Source organism: Camellia sinensis, unplaced genomic scaffold (genome assembly GCF_055761805.1).
Source record: "Camellia sinensis isolate YWXY unplaced genomic scaffold, ASM5576180v1 Unanchor2, whole genome shotgun sequence".
Lineage (NCBI taxonomy): Eukaryota > Viridiplantae > Streptophyta > Magnoliopsida > Ericales > Theaceae > Camellia > Camellia sinensis.
Window position 1 is genome coordinate 22109034 of NW_028129079.1, and position 25622 is coordinate 22134655.

At 39.0% G+C, this 25622-nt stretch overlaps 1 protein-coding gene across 1 annotated transcript; it reads left to right on the plus strand.

Moving 5' to 3' along the window:
* The first annotated feature begins 14555 nt into the window (after positions 1-14555).
* On the plus strand, positions 14556-23561 carry LOC145815380 (transcriptional elongation regulator MINIYO-like). Its single transcript, XM_082912005.1, has 10 exons — positions 14556-14935; positions 15488-16505; positions 16838-16965; positions 17085-17269; positions 18411-18516; positions 18600-18863; positions 19468-19656; positions 19817-22111; positions 22271-22480; positions 23269-23561. The coding sequence occupies exons 1-10, from the start codon at positions 14696-14698 to the stop codon at positions 23449-23451; spliced, it is 4818 nt and encodes a 1605-aa protein (XP_082768131.1). The 5' UTR covers positions 14556-14695; the 3' UTR covers positions 23452-23561.
* The last annotated feature ends 2061 nt before the right edge of the window (positions 23562-25622 follow it).

Here is a 25622-nt window from a genome sequence, read left to right on the forward strand (position 1 = left end):
ACACGTCGGCGTCACCATGCCACGTGTTGGTATTCAGAAAATACATCCCCACAACTGCCCCCTAGGTTCTATTACCTCGACATTTTGAGGTGATGGAACCTATTCCGATATTTTGTCACTTCTTTTCTGAGTAATGGTTCAAAAACTGATTAGCCAATATTATCTACTTTCAGCCGATGTGTTCTCTTCGGAGAACAAGGCTTCGATCGTACTCTCCCACGTGTATGAGCTGTCATGCATATCTAACCGTTCCTTTCACGTGTTTTGTCTTCATTGGAGCGTGTCAGTGACGCGCCTGAAGGCTGTCTGTTCGTTCGTCTGCGCCGTCTGACGCGTGCGTTGCTCTAGGCGCAATAATTGCCCTATTTTTGCCGCCGTTTCACGTTTTTGACAAAACTTTTCCTTTGCCTCTATTTTTCCCTTACTTTTTCATTCTGTCTTTTTGCTCTTTCTCTCTCTGAAAGCTCTTTCTTCTTCGAATCTGCCATTGCTTCAATCTCTCTTCTGGAACTGCCCTTAATCCCTCATTCTTGCGAAGCCTTCTTTGCTATTGCAACCAATTTCTGAGCTCGGCGAACACTGCCTCGGCTTCACTTGTTCCGGTAAGATTCATTCCCTTCAATGTTAATTTCTCTTTCTGCGCTTTTGTCTGCCTGTTGCCATTACTGATCTTGTTCGAAGCCTTGGGTTTATTTGTATCTTGAATTTGTGGCTATTCCTTGAACTTCTATACTTTTTCACCATTCTCTTTGCCACTGTTCTTGATTTTTTTTTTTTTTTTGTATCTTTATTGTTTCTGAGAGCTATACCTCTGTTCTAGAATCTGAAACTTCGTCTTTGTTTTCTCTTTTTTGTATCTGCCCCAGATCTGTGCCTTCAATCTTGGTCTTTAGAGTTCTTAGGTTTGGGATTTGTGCGTAGAACCTTCAAATTTAGGGAAAACTGAAATAAGCCTTACCAGCCATTTCTTAGATTTTTATCGAGGTTCTTGTAACCCTTCATAAAAACGCCCATCTTCTGAAACATATTTTAAATTGACATAATGGGTATGTGGAGGCATAGGGTAAATACCCCAACAAAACTTGAATACTTTAGGTAGGAATTCTCTATCCCAGCTGATGTTCATCTTAAACTAGCTGGGGACAGTGATACCATCATGCCCACAGACCATACGATGCCCTTCCCTATAGTAGCATTCACCGAATGTGGACTTCGACTTCCACTTGATCCCCTGTTTCGCGAAGTTCTTTACTTCTATAGGCTGAACCCCATGCAACTTATTATCAATTCCTATAGGGTAATTAACGGTATTATTGCTTTAGCTAGGCAAGAGAACCTTAGAATTACTCTAGCCGACCTTCAATACTGCTATACCATGTGCCCTCTTGACCTGAAGGATAGGGGTTTCGTTTATTACCTTAAACTGAGATCTACTCAGTATAAAATTGTAGCCGACCTCCCAGACTCCAACAAGGGGGCTGGAGATGATTTTCTCATTGCTTCTAGAAATTGGGAATTTGGCCCAGATGAAGATGTCCACCTCTACCCTCTTCCTCGAACAATTACAGAGGGCAAGAGTAAGAGCCTTGAGTCAACACTTAGTTGTTTTTATTTAAGTCTTTAATATTTTTTTTGTTTTTGACGTTTGTTTCTTTGTCCTGCAGATCTTCGTCAGCCACCGAAAAATTTTCGTCAATCCTTCTTCCCAGGAACAGATCTAAAAACACTCCTTAACCTTCCAATCCATAAACGAAAAGCCCCACTGTTACTAAACTTCATCCCTACATACAAATCCACTTTACCTGACGTCCCAAGAAAAAGGAAGAAGAGTCTTTCTCCACCCACAGCCACAACCTTAACTGCTTCTACATCCCGAACAGATCAAGAGTCCACATCTGACCCAGCCGATCTTCCATCAACTTCGGCCCCCTACTTAATACCAATTCCTGAACGTAAACGTCGACGAAGGCTTGTAAAGACTGCCAAGATGGTTCGTCCAAGGCCTGTCGTTCAAGACCTTCTCGCCGATCTTCCAATTGACGCCGAAGCCGCACCAACGCAATCAATGCTCCCACCCAAACCAAAGAGAGTTAAAAAAGCTCAGCCTAAAGCCAAGGCTACAGATGCCGAAGCTGAGGATGCTGCGCCTATTTCAAAGCTGGCAGAAAGCAAAAAATCAACCTCTGTTTCCACCAAGAGGTCAGCTGAGGGTCAACCCTCAGGGTCTACTCAATCAAAGAGGCCAAGGTCATCGTCTGCGACGACCTCGGCTTCAAAGAAGCCCGACGTCCCCTGGGCCCCTGATCTATCCCTAGAGGATAGGCCCATTATGGTTAGTGAAAGTGCTGACGACATTAACGTTGGTGTCACCCTCAGCACTGCTCTTCTCCTTCCGAATGACTTGGAACGAAATGCTAAGCTTAGTGAGTATGAGAATTACGCTCTCATGCTCCAACACTCCGTTCAAGTAAGTATTTCTGTTTGTACTTGTGATTTTTTCTTCCGTTCTTTACCGAGAGTACTATCTCACATTTCTGTTTTTTCTGCAGGCCATTCAGCATGCCCATTCATTTTCAATGCAATCTTTTGAAAATCGTCAAAGGTTGGTTGATATGAAAAGGGAAGCATCTTCCATGAAGAGAGAGATAAAGTCCCTTGAAGCAAAAATGAAAAAACTGGAGAATCAAGCCGAGGCTGCAACTAAAGTTCAAACTTTAGCTCTTGAGAAGGCCGAAGCTGCTGAGGCCGTTAGAAAAGTTGCTAAGGCCGAGAAAAGAGAGGCCGAGGCTCAGAAGGCCCAAGCGGAGAAGGAACTCCAGCAAGCTCTAGCCACGAAAGAGGCCGAAGTCAAAGAGGCCGATGAAAAGGCCTACGCCCAAGGTATGGCCGACGTCGCAGAAGATTATAAGCTTCAAGTCAGGCAGGCATGCAACAGGGGTTTTTCCCTAGGTTGGATGTCCCTGATAAAGAAGCTTGATCTCCCTGTTGACTCGCCCCTTCGGAATGCTGATGCCATCCCTTTGCCATTTCCTCCACCTCCACCTCCACCTGAAGGTGAATCAGAATCTGATGCTGACGCCGAGGATGAAGATAAGGAAACCAATGAAGAAGCCTTGGTGAGAAAACCCAAGGATGCCGTCGTAGCCAAGTCCCCTCCTCCTACTGAGCAGGTTATGGACTTAACCTTGGATGAGGAGGGTGATGAGGTCAAGGAGGCAACTAGGGAAACTGCTACTGGGCAGCTATCGTCCAATCTTCTCTTGATAGAAAGAAGTGTTGAGGAATCATTAGCAGAGATTGATGCCGAGATACAAGCGGATAAAGTGGCCGACGAGGTTCCACCAGAATCGTCCGAGGTCCCAGTCCCTGCAGTGGCTAACATTGAAGAAGCTTGAGAAAATTGCCTTTTGTATTTTTTCCTTCTTTTTCTGTACTTTGCACTTTTGTACTTTTCTTAATTTCTAGACAATGCAAAACTTCTTCTTATGGCCGACGTGGTTTTTTCAATATGTAATTGCAACTGTTCTTTTCTATGGATGTTTTAATCTTGTGATGTTCTGTTGACTGGTTTCTGCATAGTCTTGTATTTAGAAGTTCTTTGCATGCTTCTTCATGTTGCTTCCTTTGTGTAATCTTCTCGGGGTGACATACCTCGGGTATAACTATAAAATTTAAACTTCGGCAAGATACCGACCTGCAAACTTTTCATGAATTTCAACAAGTATAAAACATATATTTCTGAATGTAAATTTTGCAAGTTTCTTCTAAAATAAGTATCAAACAGTGATCTTGATCTATCTTACTTGTAAATTGTTACAAATTTTCAACAAGTAGTAAACAATATACTTAGCCTTTATGTCAACCTCTAAATTTCTGTACACCTCAGCGGGTGATCATATGTCGGCTTAACATAGACTTGTGAATTGCTACAAATTTCAACAAGTGTTAAGCATCTTCCCTAGGATTTAAGCAACCCACACATTGCTATGAGAACTTAAGCAATAACCTCGGTGTATCTTCGACTTGTAAATTGCTACAAACTTCAACAAGTGAAGATAAGGAATCAGCTTAATTCCAACTTGTAAATTGCTACAAATTTCAACAAGTGAATTAAGGAATAATCTCGGCTTAACTTCAACTTGTAAATTGCTACAAATTTCAACAAGTGAAGATAAGGAATCAGCTTAATTCCAACTTGTAAATTGCTACAAATTTCAACAAGTGAATTAAGGAATAATCTCAGCTTAACTTCAACTTGTAAATTGCTACAAATTTCAACAAGTGAAGATAAGGAATCAGCTTAATTCCAACTTGTAAATTGCTACAAATTTCAACAAGTGAATTAAGGAATAATCTCGGCTTAACTTCAACTTGTAAATTGCTACAAATTTCAATAAGTGAAGATAAGGAATCAGCTTAATTTCAACTTGTAAATTGCTACAAATTTCAACAAGTGAATTAAGGAATAATCTCGGCTTAACTTCAACTTGTAAATTGCTACAAATTTCAACAAGTGAAGATAAGGAATCAGCTTAATTCCAACTTGTAAATTGCTACAAATTTCAACAAGTGAATTAAGGAATAATCTCAGCTTAATTTTGCCTGAGCTTGACTTGGGTTCACATTAATTATGTCTTTAATACTCATTAATGCATAACTTTATCACTCATACATGTTGAAAGGATTCTGAAAAGACTTTATTGATGATATCGGCCAAACAATGATGTATATCTAATGATAGAAAAATTTCAAATTACAAGTATTCCAAGGTCTGGCAATGCTTTGCCCTCATTGTCCTCAAGCCGATAAGCTCCATTGCCTAATACTGAAGTAATTCTGTAGGGTCCTTCCCAGTTTGGGCCAAGCTTGCCCTCTCTGGGATCCTTCTTGTTCCCGACGACTTTCCTTAGTACTAGGTCGCCGACTTGAAAATCTCTTGGATTAACCTTCTTGTTGTAAGCTCTGGCAAGCTGTTACTGGTACACTGCGAGCTGAATTGCAGCTTTCTCTCTTCGTTCTTCCAACAAATCCAGGTTTCGGGCTAAGAGTATGTCATTGGTGCCATTCTCTACTCCCTGGGTTCTGATCCCTGGGATGCCGATCTCCAATGGGATGACTGCTTCTGTGCCATAGGCCATGGCAAAGGGGGATTCTCCTGTTGATCTTCTCGGCGTAGTCCGATATGCCCAAAGTACATTGGGCAACTCGTCCACCCACTTTCCTTTTGCTGCCTGCAGCCTCTTCTTTATTCCATCCAGGATTACTTTGTTGGATGCCTCTGCTTGCCCATTGCTTTGAGGAAAACTTGGTGTTGAGAAATAATTCTTGATCTTGAATTTTGCACAAAAGTTTTTGATAAGTTTGCTGTCGAACTGTGTTCCGTTGTCGGCAACTATTGCTCTTGGAATCCCAAATCTTGTGATAATGTTTCTCCATATAAAATTCTTGACGTCCACATCTCGGATTTTGGCAAGAGGTTCTGCCTCTATCCATTTTGTAAAGTAGTCTGTTGCTACCAGCAAGTATTTTCTCTGCCCAGTTGCCTGGGGAAGTTGTCCAACCAGATCCATGCCCCATTGGGCAAACGGCCAAGGGCTGGATACTGGGTTTAGGTCGGCAGCTGGCTGATGTATCAAAGGTGCAAATCTTTGACATTGTTCACACTTCTTTACATAGGCTTCGGCATCCTTTTGCATGTAGGGCCACCAATACCCCTGGGTAATGGCCCTGTGGGCTAACGATCTGCCCCCAGCATGGCTTCCACAAATTCCTTCATGAATCTCGTAAAGAAAATCTTCAACCTGCAAAGGGTGTACGCACCTTAAAAGTGGTCCAGTGAAGGACCTCTTGTAGAGATGACCTTCTGCTGTTAGACTGAATCTGGCCGATTTCAGTCTAATTTTATGTGCTTCTTTATGGTCTTCTGGCAGCTTCCCCTCTTTTAGGAATGCAATGATTGCATCCATCCAGCTTGGTCCCAAGTCTACGCACATTGCTTCTTGTTTGGTGCTTTGTTTGTCTATGCTCGGGGCCGACATGTAATCGATCATAATTGTCCTTGTTTTTCCAGTTTGAATTGAACTGGCCAGGTTAGCCAACGCGTCGGCGTGGGTGTTGTCATCTCGGCTAACTTGGAGTAATCTGCAGTTCTGAAATAGGGCTGCCAGTCGGACAACTTCCTTTGCATATGCCGACATTCTTTCGTCTCTGGCTGTAAATTCTCCTATTGACTGGTTAACAATGAGTTGTGAATCACAAAAAACAATTACCTCGTCTGCCTCTGCTGCTGCTGCTAGCTTTAGCCCTGCAATTAATGCTTCATATTCTGCTTCATTGTTGGAGGCTTTGAACCCCAGACGGATGGACTGTTCTACAATTTCTCCATCTGGAGATATCAGCAGTACTCCTGCTCCTGCTCCCAGGCGGTTTGAACTTCCATCGACGAATAGTCTGAATGAATCGCCGATGTAGATGCTGCATGGTCTGAGCTTTTCTTTCTCTTGCTTTTTTGTCTTTGACTGGGATTCTTTTTGTTTGTTGGGGCGATGCTCATCTCGGCTCGACGGAGCCCGAGGTGTGATGGCTTCAGGTGTGAGTTCTGCGACGAAGTCGGCCAAAACTTGGCCTTTTATTGCTGTTCTCGGCCTAAATTCTAGGTCAAACTGGCCCAGTGTTACTGCCCATTTTGCTATCCTTCCTGTTAAGTCTCCTTGATGTAACAAGGACTTTAGTGGGTGCTCTGTTAGGACCACAATCTTGTGTGCCTGAAAGTAATGGCTCAATTTCTTTGAAGCCATTACAGAGGCTAGCATTAATTTTTCCAGTGGTCGGTATCTTGTTTCTGCGTCAGCCAAAGTCTTACTTACATAATAGACAGCCTTCTGCTCCCCTTTTTCCTCTCGGATTAGCATTGCACTGACTGCGTGTTCAGAGACTGCTAAGTACAAAAACAATTCCTCCCCTGGAACTGGGTTAGAAAGGACCGGGGTTGTGGTCAAGTACTTTTTTAGGTCGGCTAAGGCAGCTTCACATTCTTCTGTCCATAGGAAGTCTGTGGCTTTTTTCACCAGGTTAAAGAAGGGTCTGCACTTGTCTGAGCTTCTGCTGATGAATCTGTTTAGGGCTGCGGCCCTTCCAGTAAGCACTTGAACTTGTTTTGCCGATGTCGGACTCTGTAGTTCCAGGATGGCCTTGATTTGGTCTGGGCTGGCCTCAATGCCCTTTCTTGTTACTAGATATCCTAGAAATTTACCTGACCCAACTCCAAAGGCACACTTCGAGGCGTTGAGTCGGAGTCGATATCTTTTGAGTATGTCAAAGACCTCTTTTAGGTCGGCAAGATGACCTTTTGATTCCTTGGTCTTTACGACCATGTCATCGATGTAAACTTCTACCATTTTGCCAATCAGGTGTTTAAACATCTTTGTCACTAACCTCTGATAGGTTGCTCATGCGTTTTTCAGCCCAAAAGGCATTACCTTGTAACAGTACAGGCCTTTCGGGGTGATGAACGCGGTCTTCTCCTCATCTGGAGGGTACATAGCAATCTGGTGGTACCCTCTGTATGCATCTAAAAAACTCATCCTTTCATGTCCCGAAGTGGCGTCTACCAGTTGGTCGATTTTGGGCAGAGGAAAGCTGTCTTTGGGGCAAGCTTTGTTGAGGCTGGTAAAGTCTACACAAACCCTCCACTTGCCATTCTTCTTTTTTACTACTACTGTGTTGGACAACCATGTTGGGTACTGAACTTCTCGGATGGCCCTGGCTTCAAGGAGTCTGTCTACCTCTTCCTCTACTGCTTCGACGTGCATCAACGTCGACCTTCTGGCTCGTTGAATCACAGGCTTTGCTGATCTATCGACATTCAGACTGTGGCAGGTGACCTCGGGGTCAATGCCAGGCATTTCATAAGGTGTCCAGGCGAACGCCTCTATGTTTGCCCTTAAAAAATCTTCCAGTTCTTTTTCCTCTTCTCTAGCTAAGCCTGAGCCGAGAAGAAAAAATCGTTCTTCGTCGCCCTCCTGGACGAGAATTTTCTTTAGCGCCTCTTCGCTTTTCTCGGCTGGTTCTTTCCTGACGTCTTCTAGGACTTCCATGTCCTCGTCTTCAACTTCTGCTTTTTTTGGCTCCCGTATACTACAAGTGGATTTTATTGCTGCCATGGAGCAAGTTTTGGCTTGTAGTTGATCCCCTCTAACTTCTTCAATCCCATGCTCTGTTGGGAACCGGAGTAGTTGATGCAACGTCGAGGGAACTGCCCTCATTGCATGCAACCACGGCCTTCCCAAGATGATGATATATGGTGAGGGTGTGTCAATTACCAGGAATTTCGTCCTGATCTTCTTAGTGCCGGCTTGTACTTCTAAGTTTGTTGCACCCAGTGGCCATGTCGGTGTTCCATTAAAGCCGACCATCGGGCCGCTTGATTGTTCTAGGTCATCGGGGTGAAGGCCTAGCTCTTTGTAACATCTGACATACATGATGTCACAAGAGCTGCCTTGATCTATTAGGATGCGTTTTACTTGGCACTCCCCAACCTGGAGGGATACTACCAAGGCATCATTATGCGGATGTTGGACCAGTTCTAAGTCGGCTTCAGTAAAGGCTATCATTGGCCCTTGGCATTCTTCTGGCCGATGTCTCTTTTCCCCGACTTGGTAGATATGTTGTAAATGTCTTACCCTCTGGGTTTCTCCTCTGACTTCGTTTTCGTTGACCCTTGAGTGGATCACATTAACCACCCTCGGTTCTCCTGCTTGTGGTAGCTGTGCTGGGGGAGGGGGTGCTGCTGGTGCTTAAGGCAACCTTGCCTGCTCTTCCCTTGTTCTGGCCTCATCGACCAGGTCCCTCAGAAGGCCTTGTCTTACCAGGTCCTCCAAGTGTGCTTTTAAGGCTCTGCAACCTTGAGTTGGATGCCCTTCTTCATTGTGGTAGGCACAACGTCTACCAACGTTCCTTCCCATGAATTCCCCCGGTGCTTTTGCCGGGGCCCTGAAATAAGGTTGATTTCGAATCCGATCTAAGATTTTATGGATTGGGATCCGGAATACCGTGGTTACCGCCTGTTTATTTCTTAATTCTATTTCTTGTTTGGTCGGCCCATTGTTGACTCGGCCTCGCTTTGGCTAGCCGTTTCCCTTTTCTTGTTTCACCTCTTTGTTTCCCGATGTATCTTCTTCGGCCCTGGCGTATTTCTCAATTCTTGCCATGAGTTCTTCCATGCTTTTTGGCAATGTTTTTGCCAAAGACTTCCATAGTGGGCAGTCATCTTTCAGGCCGTTCTTAAAAGACACGACTGCTACTTCCTGGTTGCATTCGGGTATTCGGTTGAACACCTCGTAGTACCTCTTCGCATAGGCCCTAAGGCCTTCTTCCTTGGTGATTCGTAGAGCCATCAAAGCATCAACCCTCAGGGGTTGCAGCTTGTTGGTCACGAACCTGGCCACAAATATCTCGGCCAAGCCTTCCCATGTCTTTATGCTTTCTTTTGGTAACTTATGGAACCAATCAGATGCAATTTCCCCAAAGGATGAGGGGAATACTTTGCAGAGCAACGGCTCGTTCCCGCTATATAATGCCATTGAATTTAGGTATAGCCCAACATGAAAGTTTGGATCTGACTTACCATCATAGATTTGAAACCTCGGCATACTGAATCTCTTAGGCGGTTCGAATTTGTCCAGTTCCACCGAGAAGGCTGTCTTCGGTTTTACTGGGAAGTTTACCTCGGCTTCTGCATTCTGCTGCCTCCTTTTGAGGTAGTCCCTTAGGTCTTCTTTGCTCCTCCCTGGAGCTCGGCTGTCTTTGGATTTTAGTCTTTTTGGTACACTGCTTTCGGCCTCGTGGTGGGTCCGTTTGGGTCTTTCTTCATGGGTTGTGTCAAAATGGAGTACTTGCCCCTGAACATGTCGATGTTCTTTGGGGTCTGGATTCTTCATGTGGTGTGTCCTTCGGGACTCTTCTTGCCTCGGCTTTTCCCGTCCGACTTCTCTGGAAGGCCGGTGAGAATGCCTTCCGCTCCTGGTATGCTGAGGGACCTCGGGGATTGTTTTTCTTCCACCCTTCTGAGTGTTGGTCGCTGGCATCGGCGTATCTTGCAGCGGGTATGGTGGCTGCATAACATTATTCTGCATCATGAAGTTGACGACTGACTGAAGGTCCGCCAACTTGTTTGCTAGTTCTTTCACTTCTTCATCCCTCTGTAGGCACCTGTCCCTCCATACCTGGAGGTTATCTTCATTGTAGTACTTTCCTCGGTTTGTTCTTTTTGACGTGTCGCCTTCTGGGATGACATCGTTCTCTCTGTGACCCTGGTCACGGGCTTCTGCATCGTGGTTGTCTCCTTCAATGTCAAGGTCAATTGGTCTGCCACTCCCAGTGGGGGCGTCATCCCCAATATTTTCCTGCTGTCCGTTACTGGCCATCTATTCTTCCTTCGTTCCCACAGACGGCGCCAAATTGTGTGGGTGAAAATCTGACCACACTGCCCGTTTAGTGATCAGTTGGAGAGCACAGGCAGAATAGATGGCTTTAGCAACCTGTAACAGAAAGAAAAAGCTCCGGCGGTGGTTCTTCCACCCGGGGGCACTCCGACGATCAAGTCAGTATATCTCTCAAAGATAATCAAGTGCTAAACTGAATACTCAAAACATAAATTACATACCTTAAATCCACGGGGGTGCCTCTCTTTTATAATATACTCAATCCAAGTCCCACTAGAAGTATGACTTCTATGAACTCCAATTTACTGCTTACTCTGGACTCTATAAGAGATAAAGATAAAACTCCCTAAGAGCTTTATCCTTATCTTGGTTAAGTCCCCTCTTTACCTTAGGACTCTTGTCCCTTATCTGCTTATCTCGGAGTTGCCGAGGTTATCCCCGAATATATCGGAATCCGAGATAAGCAGATAAGGGACAAGCGTCCTAAGGTAAAGAGGGGACTTAACCAAGATAAGGATAAAGCTCTTAGGGAGTTTTATCTTTATCTCTTATAGAGTCCAGAGTAAGCAGTAAATTGGAGTTCATAGAAGTCATACTTCTAGTGGGACTTGGATTGAGTATATTATAAAAGAGAGGCACCCCCGTGGGTCTAAGGTATGTAATTTATGTTTTGAGTATTCAGTTTAGCACTTGATTATCTTTGAGAGATATACTGACTTGATCGTCGGAGTGCCCCCGGGTGGAAGAACCACCGCCGGAGCTTTTTCTTTCTGTTACAGGTTGCTAAAGCCATCTATTCTGCCTGTGCTCTCCAGCTGATCACTAAACGGGCAGTGTGGTCAGATTTTCACCCACACATATAGTAGTCATTGACGACTGTAAAAGTTGGGGATTGTGATAATGGGAGATGGTTGGTAACTATGAAAGAAGGTTGTGACAATGGGGTGGTTAGGGGTTAACAATCATGGTTAACAATTTTAAAAGTTGCAGAGAGCAAAGCCATAATGAGGGTTGTGGGTAGGGCTGTGCAAAATACCTCCAAATCCACTAAAACCGTTCTGATTCGCATCTATCCGCACCGCTCTAACCGTTAACCTCGGTTTAAACTTTAAAATTTATAATCCGTCAACCGAACCGTTCTGCTCCGCTATAATTAATACATATATATTTTTTAACTTTCAATAAAATATCAATGTAAAAATGAGTGTGAGAGAGATTTAAGATATGAAATTTATTACAAATTAGTGGTTATATATATGAAACATATTATGTAAAATTACTTTATGTTATATATCTAACAAATATTATACAAATTGGTGTTATGTAATATGCAAATATATGATAATTAATTAGAATAAACCACAATTTGTCAATCTACTAATCCGCCAACCCGCCATTCGATTTGTAAATTTACTATCAACTCGCCCAAACTGCACCGCGCACACCCCTAATTGTGAGTTGTTGTAGCCAAGCTTGAAGATGTTGGTGAGGGTGGAATAAGAATATGGTGCCCATGCGTGATGGTGGTAGATGGTGGTGGTGGTGGTGGTATGCAATAGTTTTAAGGTCTCCTTTTGTTCTAAAATGTGAGAATATAGAGGGACACACAATAGTTAGACAAGGAAAATAGGAAGATGGATAATTTTAATATTTTACGTTTATGGAATTGCCAATGAAAATATATAAATGGATAAAAATAATTGTGTATTAGTTATATTTGTTTATATTATTATTACACTACAAGAATAACATTGCTATGTGTGAGAGGTAAAATCAAAAATCTATGCCACAACCCGTCGCCTAAAAGTTATCTCGCTAAGTGAGTTTGCTTTAAGGCTAAGAAGTTGGACAGACGATCTAGGGGATGGAGCAAGACAGATTGGTCGAGCTTAAATACTTTAAAAAATCGAGCAATACCATGTGTCAACTTGAATTTTGAAGCTAACTAGCTATTTGGATAGACAATTTAAACATTGGGAAACTAGGCCAACATCTAGGCCACTTATCGTGGACTTATTCACTCTTTGAAAATTGTGATCACAGAACATGATTTCATTCAAAATGGAACAGTAAAGAATTAGTGAATGTGATCTCTTGAGTACCCAATGACCATAAATTAGGCCCACATAAGCAAGTCATTCAAGCCTAAGAGGTACAAACAACATCAATGATTCTAGTTATACTCTTGGTGCACTTATTACGATTACTTAGGTATCGGATAATCTTGCAACTAACCATTCCAAACAGAGACTTACGACACTTGAACAACATTGTCAGATTATTCTAATTTCTCAAACAGAGAAATTAGGTTTGAGGTTTTTTTGGTTAAAATAATTATAAAAAAACATAATAGGTTTTTTAGGTCAATAAGACAAAACATCACATCAAATTCCATAATCATTACATTATTTCTCTCACAAAAGTCAAAAAAGTTAAAAAATCAATCATAAACGAGATTTTTTAACCCCAGATTAAAAAAACCAAAAAGCAAAAAAACCAATCAACCTCCCAAACAAACCCTTCGTTTTTCTCCACATCTCATGATAATCACATATTTATCAATTTTTTATTTATTTATTAGTACTTGTTTACCCACTATTGTTAACATAGGTGGTGTTATGAACTACATTGACTAAAATAATTAATAATACAAAATCTCATGTCTTATTCATCAATTAATCAATCAATTTTTCTCTCACAATAATTTATTAAATTTAAAAAAAAAAATCACAGATCATCCATAAACACAAATCAGCATGCTTGGTTATCATTTTTCAAAAACATTTTTCAAAAAATTATACTTTCTTATTTTTCTTATTTTTTTGTTTTTACTGAATTTTTTAAAATATTTTGAGCAATTTTTTTAACTTTTAGACATACCTAACATATATATACCTAAAAGTAAAAAAAATTGAAAAAAACCTTTTTAAAAATTCACTAAATACCAAAAATATATATAAAAAAAATTTAGTACATTTTTTTTTTATATTTTTATGTATTTATTAATTTTTAAAAATATTTTTTCATAATTTTTTTACTTTTTAAATACATTTAAGTAAGGTGCATCTAAAAAAGTAAAAAAATGTTTAAAATTTTAAAAGTATTCACTAAAAACAAAAAAATACGAAAATAAAAAAACTCAATTTTTAAAAAAGTTAATTCAAAAAACTCAAAGCAAACACATTAAATATTTTTTATTAACTAAAATAATCAAATAAATTTAAAAATTAATTGAAATAACCAACCTTCCAAAGGAGGAGTCCAGATCCCCTCCTTGAGCCCCTCCTTCATTCCCTCCTTGCAGGGGCATTCGGGTCCACTTTGAAGCCCAGTTTTGATAATCCGAACCGTTCATATTTTTAGATTTATTCAGTATAGTATACCTGTAAAAAATCAAGTTGATCGGATATCAGAAAGTATCCGTTCAGAAAATTGGGACTACAAACTATTTTTTAATAAACAGTTTTCCGAACACATACTTTTTGATATTCGATCAACTTGATTTTTTACAGGTATGATATACTGAATAAATCTAAAAATATGAACGGTTCGGATTATCAAAACTGGGCCTCAAAGTAGACCCGAAGGCCCATGCAAGGAGGGAATGAAGGAGGGGGCTCAAGGGGAGGATCCCAATTCCCAAAGGAGGGCATAGCCTTGGTAAAGTATGAGTAATGTAGTGTCTCAACCCAAAAGTTAATAATGTTTCGTTTGAGAAGTTGCTATTTTAGTTTTTGATTATTTTAGTAAGTTAAAAATTTTTGTGTTTGGGAAGATGATTGGATTTTTTTATGGTTGGATGTGATGTTTGTGAGACAAAAAATGAAATGATTATGGGTTTGATGTGATATTTTGTCTTATTAGCTATTTTAGCCTATTTTGTCTTTTTGTGAATTTTAGCTTAAATTAAGTTATTTTTTTTCTTCCCAAACAAATGTAGGGTTATTTTGAGAAAGTGATTAAAAATTAATTTTTTTTAAAAAAAATATGTATAAAAAAAGAGGTAATATAATTCAAAATAAACTAAAATTTTTAAGTTTTTGAGTTTCCAAATTGATCCTGTCAACCCGAAAAGTAAATATAAATAAACAAAACACTGTAAAAATGTTGGTTAATGTAATTTTGTTGAAATAATGGGATTACTTATATATTCCACAGTAATAAAATTCAGCAGAGGTGTAGTTCACATCATCGTGACTTCCCGGTCCTTGCGGCAATAGCTTCTACAGCCGTCTACGAAGTAAACAGTCTTGATGGAGAAAGCGATTCGCGGCGGCGGCGGAGGAGGAAAAACCCCTGCGAAACCCTCGCGGCAAAAGATTTTTGGAGCGAGCTCTCTTCAAACGTCAGAAGACGATGCTTCACACCTAGTTGGCAGCATAGTCGAGAAGGGAATCTCAGAAAAGCCCCAAAACCGGCCTATTCCGCCGACTTCGGCCCCTCGTCCAACCGTTCTTCCTTTTCCCGTGGCTCGTCATCGCTCTCATGGCCCTGTAAGCCCCTCCCTCCTCTGTATGGTTGCTGAGAAAGCCAAGGAAAAAGAAAGAAACTGAAAGAAAGGGTTTTTTTCTCAACATAGGCTAAAAAACTCCCAAATATAGGCTATAAAGTAGTTGAAAAAACTGCAAAGGGGTCATTTGTTTTGTTTCTCTTCTAGAAAATCCCCCAACATAGCCACATTTTAAATTTTTTTTTTTAATTTTTTATATCAGCAATTAAAAGGTGCATCTTATATCGATATTAAATGCGAATTAGATATTTTTGGCTATAGATTATCTATCAGAAAAAACAGAAGAAGGAAGTAAATTATAAACAATTCTACATTGTTGTGGGGTAAATATGAAGTTCCAAAAGTCAAAAGAGGTTGCGGCAAACCAGAGCACTGAAGTTATAAAAAAAACAAAAAAAAGTTTAAATTTTTATTTTTATTTTTTTGCAATTTTGATTTTTAAAGAAGCATTAGGAGCATCTTTTTTGTGTTTGTTTTTTTTGTTTTGATGGTTTTTGGTAGCTTCATAAAGTTATAAAAGAGTTTGGTTTTGCAGCATTGGGCTCCAATGGGTAGTGGAAACAGTGGTGGTGGTGGTGGTGGTGACGACGACGACGAGAATGATGCAGAAGATGAAGATTTGACCGAGTTTGATCCAATAGTAGTTTCTGCTAATCCAGTTCAAAGGAAAGAGAAGAAAAGTTTGGATTTGAGTCGGTGGAGAGAGCTAATGGCCAATGACAATCCTTACGTGGCTCAGAAAAACAACAATAATAGGTATTTAGTTTTGGAATCGAAAAAGCAGAAGAAGACTAATGAGTTAACTGAAAATTCCGACCAAGTAAGCAGCCGCGTTGGTGCCATGAATGGTGGACTGCCACAGAAAATGTCACCAGATAAGGATGCAAATTCAGAAGATGTGACTATGAAGGCGATCGATCCCGAATTGTTAGAAGAAGTTTCACAAAATGTGATTGCAGAAACAAGGGGCAAGGTTATGGACCCTGGATCGTTAGAAGTGTCCAAAAGGCAAAGGCGAGTGGATACTGAGAAGCAAAAGGTGTCAACATCGCATAAAACTTCCAGTCATACTTCCATCAACATGGAAGAGTCCACAAGTCTTGAGAGTCAAATTGATGCCGAGAATTGTGCCCAGTTACAGAGAATGTCAGCTGATGAGATTGCAGAAGCACAGGCTGAGATCCTGGAGAAGATGAATCCTGCAGTAATAGAGGCATTAAGAAAGCGTGGACAACACAAATTGAAGAAAGAAAGAGTCTCCAGCTTAGACATGGCTGCCAAAGGTGAGGTGGGTAATCTGCAGGATGAGAAAAAGTTGATCAAAGATGCAAAATGTTCTCCACTCTCTGAGAGGGATATCTCCCGTGATGTGACAACAGCGGCTTCAATAGATACAAGGAGCGGGCTGAGTTATAATGCTATGCAGAATTCGAGTTCCAGTTCTGGCAGTTTGTGGGATGCTTGGAGTGAGACAGTTGAGGCTGTCAGGGAATTGAGGTTTTCATTGGATGGTAATGTTGTTGAAAATAATTTTGCTGAGGTACCAAAGACTGGTAAGTCACTATATTCTGATTATTGTTGTGATAATCGTCCTTACTGTCATGGTTTTGATTATTACTTGCGAAACCTCTCTCTCTCTCTCTCTCTCTCTCTCTCTCTCTCTCTCTGTGGTAGTCTGTTGTTTGTCATTTACGAAATTATGCATTTTATGTCAAACTCTTTGCATCTTCAAGCAGTCAAAAAGCCTGAGTCTTAACTCTTAAACTACTATATTGTCACGCAGTAATTTATTTTCCAATAAAAGGACCTTTGTTCCCCCGTGTGTATCATATTGTAGCCAATGCATCTTCTTACAGATTCTTGCCCCCTACTTATCATATTGTAGGGAATTTATCTACTCAAAGTGGGTATAGCTCCAACAATGTTTCTGAACGTGATTTCCTTCGAACTGAGGGAGATCCTGCTGCTGCAGGTTACACCGTCAAAGAAGCAGTAGCTCTCACTAGAAGTGTGGTTAGTGGACATTTATCTTGGTGCTAGATTGCTTTTTTGTCAGTAGGTTTTTCAAAAGTGACTATATTTAAACAGCTATATATGTTTCCCCAACTTGTTTGTTCAAACACCAATTTCAGGTTCCTGGCCAACGTTCTCTTGCATTGCATTTACTTGCATCCGTGCTTGATAAAGCATTACACAACATTTGTCAAAACCAAGTTGGGTTAAATGTGAAAAACGCTGGCGCCAACAATTTTATTGACTGGGCTGCCGTATGGGCTTATGCACTTGGCCCAGAACCTGAACTTGCTTTATCTCTGAGGTAAATTCTCAATGCTTCTGTGATTCATTTTAATGACCCTTTATCATAATTGACTGTTCTGCTTCTAGCATGTGCCATTCTATCCATAAACTTGTTATCTAATAGTTATTATATGCTTATTTATTGGTTTCAGATTTAGGTTATATGCTAACTAGCTTGAATTGAACAACTATTCACCATTTATTACCTGGTAGTGAGTTCTAATGTCTTTATCTTGATGTCTCTATTCATAATACTTGCGGAAATGATATTCAAGTACAGCTGTTTTTGAATACTGTTTGGTTATAGAATTACCCTTGGTCAAAAGTAACTCATATAATGCACTGTAACTGCTGATTGATTACAGATAGAAATTATAAATAAATCATAAAAAGCAATCAAAACCAGCAAAAGGATCTGTGATTTCTTATCACACACCAAGAGGATTAAAAAAAAAAACTAACAATTACTCCCTCTGTCCCAATTTGTTTGTCCATTATAGGAAATCTAACTTATTAAGAAGATATGCAATCATTACATTTTAATTCAAATTTAGAAATATTTTTCCCACCATTGCCCTTCTACTTGAATTTTAAAATGTGTTTATAATGATTTATAGGGGGTAGTTTTGGAAGTCTAACAATATTTAGTATCCCGAAATAGAAAGTGGACAAACATTTTGGGACGAATCAAAATGGAAACATGGACAAACAAAATGCAACGGAGGGAGTAGCTACATTTATAAAGTCTTCTACTATGCTGCTTGTTTTGAGACGCTATGGCTTTGGGGGTCGACCCCAGTAACAAAGAAGAAAATTCATAAAAACTTGAGGATCCAAAATCTTTGACCTATTTTGGCTTCTCATAGTTCCGCTGGCATACACGTGAGATGATGGTATATGTTACAGTAGTATTTTACATGATACATATTGCTTAAAAAATGTCGATATTTAGACCAACTTGCATTTGTGATTTATCTTCTTTCTGGTTCAGAGTAGTGTCTTCCATCGTAGATAGGTGCATGAGCTTCAATAACTCGGTTAATAATTTTGTAGGCTTGTTTACAATTTGTTTTCCAATTTCTTGTCACCATCTATGTACTTCAAATTCTAAGTAGAGAAATTCTTGTTGCATTTTAACTGTACACTTACTTATCTTGTAGAATGTCTCTTGATGATAACCACAATTCAGTAGTTTTAGCTTGTGCGAAAGTTATTCAGTGCATATTGAGCTGCGATATCAATGAGAACTATTTTGACATCTCAGAGGTAATTTGCTTTCGTCAGGATTTTTATTCCCCTAACTTTATCGACATTATTACAAATTCAAGTTTGATGTATTCTGCTTTCAGAAAATAGCAGCTTATTCAAAGGACACATTTACCGCTCCTGTATTCAGAAGTAGACCAGATATTGATGTTGGGTTCCTTCAGGGTGGCTTTTGGAAGTACAATGCTAAGCCTTCTAATATTTTGCCTTTTGGTGAGCATATTGTGAATGACAATAATGAAGAAGGTGAACATACTATTCAGGATGATATGGTTGTAGCTGGACAAGATTTTGTAGCAGGTTTGGTAAGGATGGGTATCCTTCCAAGGATTTGTTATCTTTTGGAGGTAAGCATGATGTTGATGGATTTTTTTTGTTTTCTTTATTAATTTGAAAGAACTGCACAGGAATATTTCATGAATTCTGCATTTAGTAATTTGAATTTATACATATGTATATATTTTCATTAGTTGTCGATAATGGGCTGCACGAAATCGGGATGTATCCCTCTTCATTCAACTTTGTGTGTTCATGGAATAATTGTAGAAAGTAAAGAAACAAAGTTTAGGAACTTTAAAATAGTTTTAGTGGCATGAAAACACATGATTGTTTCTTCTAATGCATCTCTTTAGTTGGTGAGGGGAGCTCTTTTTGAATCTATAAATTGGAATTGGATAACCATAAATGGAAGTTTTGTGCCAAGTAGCACTAACCATGCCATTTTCAATTACAGTGTCTTACATGTCTTAATATATACATCTGTTATAAGAAACATTAAAAGTACAGTATTTGAATATGTGGGAAGACATGGTTACTGTGTAGACTTTCCGGGTTAAACATGTTTCTTTTAACCTGTTCTCTGATTGCTTATATGATTGTGGCAATAGTTAACAGATTTGTGTGGTTGCTGGTTCTCTAGTTTTACATGATATATTGATTTTTATGGTCCAGACAGACCCTTCTGCAGCTTTGGAAGAATGTATTATTTCCATGCTTATAGCAATAGCGAGGCATTCCCCTACTTGTGCAAATGCAATCATGAACAGTGAAAGACTTGTTCAAACAGTTGTGGACAGATTTACAACAAAAGAGCCAATGGAAGTCAATCCTTCTAAGATAAAATCGATTACCCTTTTGAAGGTAAGCAATTTCTTGCTTTTACTTTGAACAATCTGTCTTTATGTTTTAATATATATATATATATATATATAAATATTCAGGTCAATTACTTTGGCATTTAACAGAAGGCATATTCTTACACTAGTGTTCTTTGTTTTTCATTTTTTGGGTAAACAAAAAGGTGTTGGCACGATCCGATAAGAAGCATTGTATTGATTTTATGAAAAATGGAATTTTCCGGAATGCAACATGGCATTTGTATCAATATGCATTCCCGCTTGACCAGTGGCTAAAATTGGGAAGGGAGAATTGTAAACTCTCATCAGCATTGATAGTTGAACAGTTGCGCTTTTGGAAGGTCTGCATTCAGTATGGATATTGTTTATCTTACTTTTCAGATTTCTTTCCTGCTCTCTGCATGTGGTTGAGTGTACCAACATTTGAAGAACTCGTCAAAAACAATGTTCTCAGTGAATTTGTTGCCATCACTAAGGAAACATTCCTTGTTTTGGGGGTTCTAAGTGGAAAACTTCCAAATTTTTATTCACATAATCAAACATCTGAAGTTGCTGCTGAAGACATGGAGACTTGGTGCTGGGTCCATGTTGGTCCAATGGTCGATTTAGCTATAAAGTGGACAGCATTGAGGAGTAATCTATACATTTCTAAAATATTTGAGTGGAAGAACGGAAATAAGGGAAATTCTCTTATCCAGTATTCAACAATGAGTTCCTTGTTATGGGCGATTTCAGCTGCCCTGCACATGCTTTCTGGTGTGCTAGATAGAGTGATCCCAGAGGATGCAATCAGCCTGCCTGGCGGCCATTTGCCATGGCTACCAGAGTTTGTCCCTAAGATTGGACTTGAAATTATTAAGAATGGTTTTCTGAGCTTTTCAATGACAAATGCTACAGAATATGGATTTGATCCCGTGCAAGGTAGCTCTTTCGTTGAGTATTTGTGTCATTTGAGACATCAAGGTGAACATGAAACTTCAGTGGCTTCTGTTTGTTGCCTTCATGGTTTAGTTAAGGTTGTTGTTTCTGTTGATAAGTTGATCCAACTGGCTAAGTCTGAGATTCTAACTCCATCATCTCAAGACCTCATTATGTCAAGAGAAGGTTTGATTCTTTCTGGTGGGATAGTTAAGTCGTCAATTCTTGAATTCAGAAGTGTAATAACTATTTTCATGAAGTTAATTTCTTCTGAGTGGCAATTGATGCAGTCAATTGAGATATTTGGCAGAGGCGGCCCAGCTCCAGGGGTTGGACTGGGTTGGGGTTCTGTTGGTGGAGGGTTTTGGTCTAAAAATGTTTTGTTGGCACAAACAGATGTAGGATTGCTTATTCCCTTGCTTGAAATCTTCCAAAATGTATCTGCTACAGATCTGCATACAGGTGAAGAGATGACCTTTACTACTCAAAGGATAAATTCTGCATTTGGTGTATGTTTAATTGTGGGACCAAGCTTTGGATTTATAATGGATAAGGCATTGGATACCTTGCTCCAAGTCCCTGTTCTAAAGTATTTTGATTTCTGTATTCACCATTTTATTAGCCTTAATAAGGGATTAAAACCATTTGTGTGGAAGTACAAAGAAGAGGACTACCAGCTTTTCAGTAAGATTTTGGCTTCTCATTTCAGAAACAGGTGGTTGACAGTAAAGAAGAAGAAGCAGAAAGCAGTGGATGGAAGTCGTGGTGTTGGGGAGAAAATGTCTAAGAAGGGTGGTAATCTGGATACTATTCATGAGGACTTGGATACATCAAGTATGACCAGTCAAGATCTCTGCACTTCTTTGTCAGTAGAATGGGCTCATCAGAGACTGCCTCTTCCCATGCATTGGTTTCTCAGTCCAGTCTCAACTATCAATGGCAGCAAACAAGCTAATCTTCCTAGCACTTCTAACATAATAAATCCAGTGGAGGACCTCATTGATATTATTGAAGTTGCTAAAGGTGGACTTTTCTTTCTTTTAGGTATTGAAGCAATGTCTTCATTTGTTTCCACTGAGATCCAGTCACCAATTTGGAGTGTACCAATAACTTGGAAATTGCATTGTTTGTCTGTAATCTTACTTGTTGGTATGGGCGTGCTTGAAGAGGAGAAGAGTAGGGATGTGTATGAAACTTTGCAAGAGCTCTATGGGAAGCTTCTTGATGAATCATGGTCAAGTAAAAGCAAAGAATTCTTGGCAGAAACTGGAGAAAATTACAGTGTGGAATTCCTGAGGTTTCAATCGGAGATACACGAGAGCTATTCTATGTTTATGGAAACTCTTGTGGAGCAGTTTGCTGCTATATCTTATGGTGATGAGATTTATGGTCGACAAGTTGCAATTTATCTACACCGTTGTGTTGAATCTTCTGTACGCCTTGCAGCCTGGAGTGCACTATCTAATGCTCGTGTTCTTGAACTTTTGCCTCCTTTGGAAAACTGTTTTGCCAAAGCTGAAGGGTACCTTGAACCTGTTGAGGTAACACTGGAAACTAATTCTTGCTAGTACATTTTTTGTTTTAAAAAAAGGCACCGACTCTGCATGTGCTAATATGTGGTACTTTATTAGTTAGATGTCCCAAGGACAACAAACTTCACAGTATCAAAGTACGGAGTTTAATTTTCAGTCTTTGTACAGGATAATGAAAAGATTTTGGAGGCTTATGTGAAGTCATGGGTATCTGGTGCCCTTGACAGAGCTGCAACTCGAGGAACAGTGGCTTTTACTCTGGTTCTTCACCATCTTACATGTTTTATGTTTGGCTATTGCAATGATGATAAGTTAACACTCCGAAATAAGCTTGCCAAGTCTCTCCTGCGAGATTACTCTCGTAAACAGCAACATGAGGTATGAATTTTTTTTTAACAACTATTAAACTATATATGCATCTGATCACATGAGAGATTTTTTCTTCATGCATGATAACCTGCCGACTTTGAAAACATGTTGCTTGTATTTGTGTGCATTTGGTAAGTGTGACATGCTGCTAAGTAACTGTGTTTGTGTACAATTGTAAAATTGTGAAATCATATGCATCTATTTGATTTGAAGTCACACTCACTTGTAGGCTCCTGTTCATGGGTCTTGCCAGTGTAATTTGTGGCTTTAACCATGGAGTTGTCAAAGCTACTCTTCACCACTGATAAGTGTGAGATTATATTCTCTCTCTCACACACACACATATCTATACTATTATTAAAAGTGAACAATTCACTTGGTATCGAAACTTTGTTGGCTTCTCCTTATGCCACGTGTCCTCATTTTCTTATTTGAAATAAAAAAATTTAGATAGTTGACACTAGTAGGACTTGAACCTTAGACCTTAGGTTTAATAAACAAGGCTCTTACCACTCGCATGACATACCATATATTGTAAAAATTGTGTTTTATTTTACTTGTTTTAATTGACATGCATTGAGTGTGTCAGCTACTAGTATATATATATATATATATTATTGTATGATCAGATCAAAGGGGGAAACACAACTTCTGATGATTGAGGAACCAGTCATATGCAAGATAGTTAATGTGTGGCATCATGGACATAACCATCTTCTCATTTTCTCCTTTGTTTGTAGAAAGCCCCATTTTGTTGGTATTTATACTTGCCCACTTCTGGTGGAATGTAATAACAGGGCATGATGTTGGATTTTATTCAATACCAGAAGCCTGGACAAAGGGAAGGTTCATCCGTAAGTATGGGCGAAGTTGAGAAAAGATTCGAGTTATTAATAGAAACTTGTGAAGGAAATTCCTCACTCTTACATGATGTAGAGAAACTCAGGTTGTCCTTCCAGAAGAAACATAAAGTTGCTTGATCAAGTACATTTGTATATTATGCGTGTAAATTTTTGAAATAGCTTTGTTTAACATATGTTTTAGTAAGGTTCAGGAATGAGGAAAGAGATGCTTTTTTGTTGCTTTCTAAGTTCCCACAATGGTTCTCCAAAGATTTTACACCTGGCACTTCATTTCTCCATTAGAGCAAAGTTGACTTGTCAAGGATTATTCGCATCTTTGAATTCTAACAAACTCTAGTGTAGACATTTTCATGACAAATGTTTGTAACATTGGTGGCAATCTGAGGTAAGTTTGTCGGAGATAGTTCTTGGAGTGAAAATGTTGGAAGCATCTTCTCATTGTGTGTTTGTAATGGTCTTTTTCTTGGAGTGACAAATGTTTCCCTTATTTATCGCTTGTCCCCTCATCAAGCTTAGCCCAAGTTTTCCAAGCATGTTGTATTCATATCTTCATAAATGACATTAATGGCTGTGCGGCATGAATTGTTGGTTTTGCCAAGTTTGATGACCAGAATTATTGCATTAATGAGTGCAACAAAACGTTGGCTGGTGTGGAGTTTGCGGGTACAGGAGGCAAACCAAGCACATGAGAGTTGAACTAAAGACAATCAACCACAAATCCCATACATAAATACTCTTGATGAAGAGTATTTATAAATCTCAGTATTTTTCCCTTCACAAATCTTTCATCAAACGTATACTTACATAGAACTTGATCAAGCGTTTCTTCAAGTTCGTTACTAACTTGGGCTTTGATACCAAAAATATTTAGTAGATATATTTTCTAACTAACTAATTGCGGAAGTAATGTAAGCCATGAGAGAGTTTTTGGGGATTTACAATGCTCTATTTTTTTTGCTTCAATGGCTCTGTTTGGTAGAGTTGTGGGAAAGTGGTTATAGATTATAACCTACAACTGTGAGTATAAGCTTGTAACCTGTTTGGTATAGCTGTGGGATTATAGATTTAAGCAGCGGAGTAGTATTTGATAAATAAGTTGTAAAATAATTTTTTGTTGTGTAATTGTCATTTTTATCCTTATAAATATAAAAATTGTAATTTTGTCATTTTCTTCACTTTAAATTTTGAAAAAGTTATTTTATTAATGAAAGTTGATTAATTAGTACCTAATTTGGTACATTTCTACATTACCTCAATTTTATTTTATTTTTAATATTGAGTTCACAAGGGAACAAAAAAATGTCATTACAATAAAATATAGCAAACTACTATTAAGGCAATAAAAATAACTGAAAGTCTTGATGATAGCACACCTTCATCAAAACTTCAATTTTTTTATAGTTATATATCACTAAAATATTTTATTAGATTTTTTTATCTTTTTATTTTTTATTTGACATGATAAATCAAATATATATGTATATATATATATATATTATTGATCTTACATATACATATAATTTTTATTACATTAAAATACATGTGAAGTCAAATAAAATGATGAAATACCTTTAAGTGATAACTAACATTTCTGTTACCTTTATTGCAATTATAATTATTATTAGGCTCATTAATCCCCAAAAAAATCATTTAATTGCATGAAATAGGTAAGCTTTTATTTCATATAAATGTAGCACATGAAAGGACACATCCATTGTAGACAAAAAGGTAAATTGAATAGAAAAACAAAAAAACATAAAAGAAAGACAGTAAAAGCACATGCACATGTAGTTGATCTTTTAAATAGTGTGTAAAAAAGTACACAATTTGTAATGGTTTTGAGCTCCGTCACTTGGGTTGGGTGCCAAGAACAGTAACATACATAACTTTAATACTAGAATTTTAAATAAAATTTTAGTAATGTGAGAGAGAGAGTAGGGAGATAGGAAGAGGAGTCTGAGTTCCACCTTTATATGAGTACTTTTCACATCATTAAAATTACATTAGGTCATTTCTAATGGTTTATCAAACCTTGTATCAGATTTGAAATTTGATGAAACAGTTACTTTTTTTCACTCCAATGGTTTCACCAAATTGATATCAAAATGAGAATGGAACAAAAATTTCATCAAATTGAGAACACGTATCAGATTTCAGTATTTCACTGTGTTTGACCGTTGGGGTGGGCCAACTGGTCAACCAACCGGATGTCCGATCGGTTGACCCACCGATCGACCGGTTCCCTTTTAAATAGGTAGGTTCAAACTGGTAAAAAATGTTCAAACAGG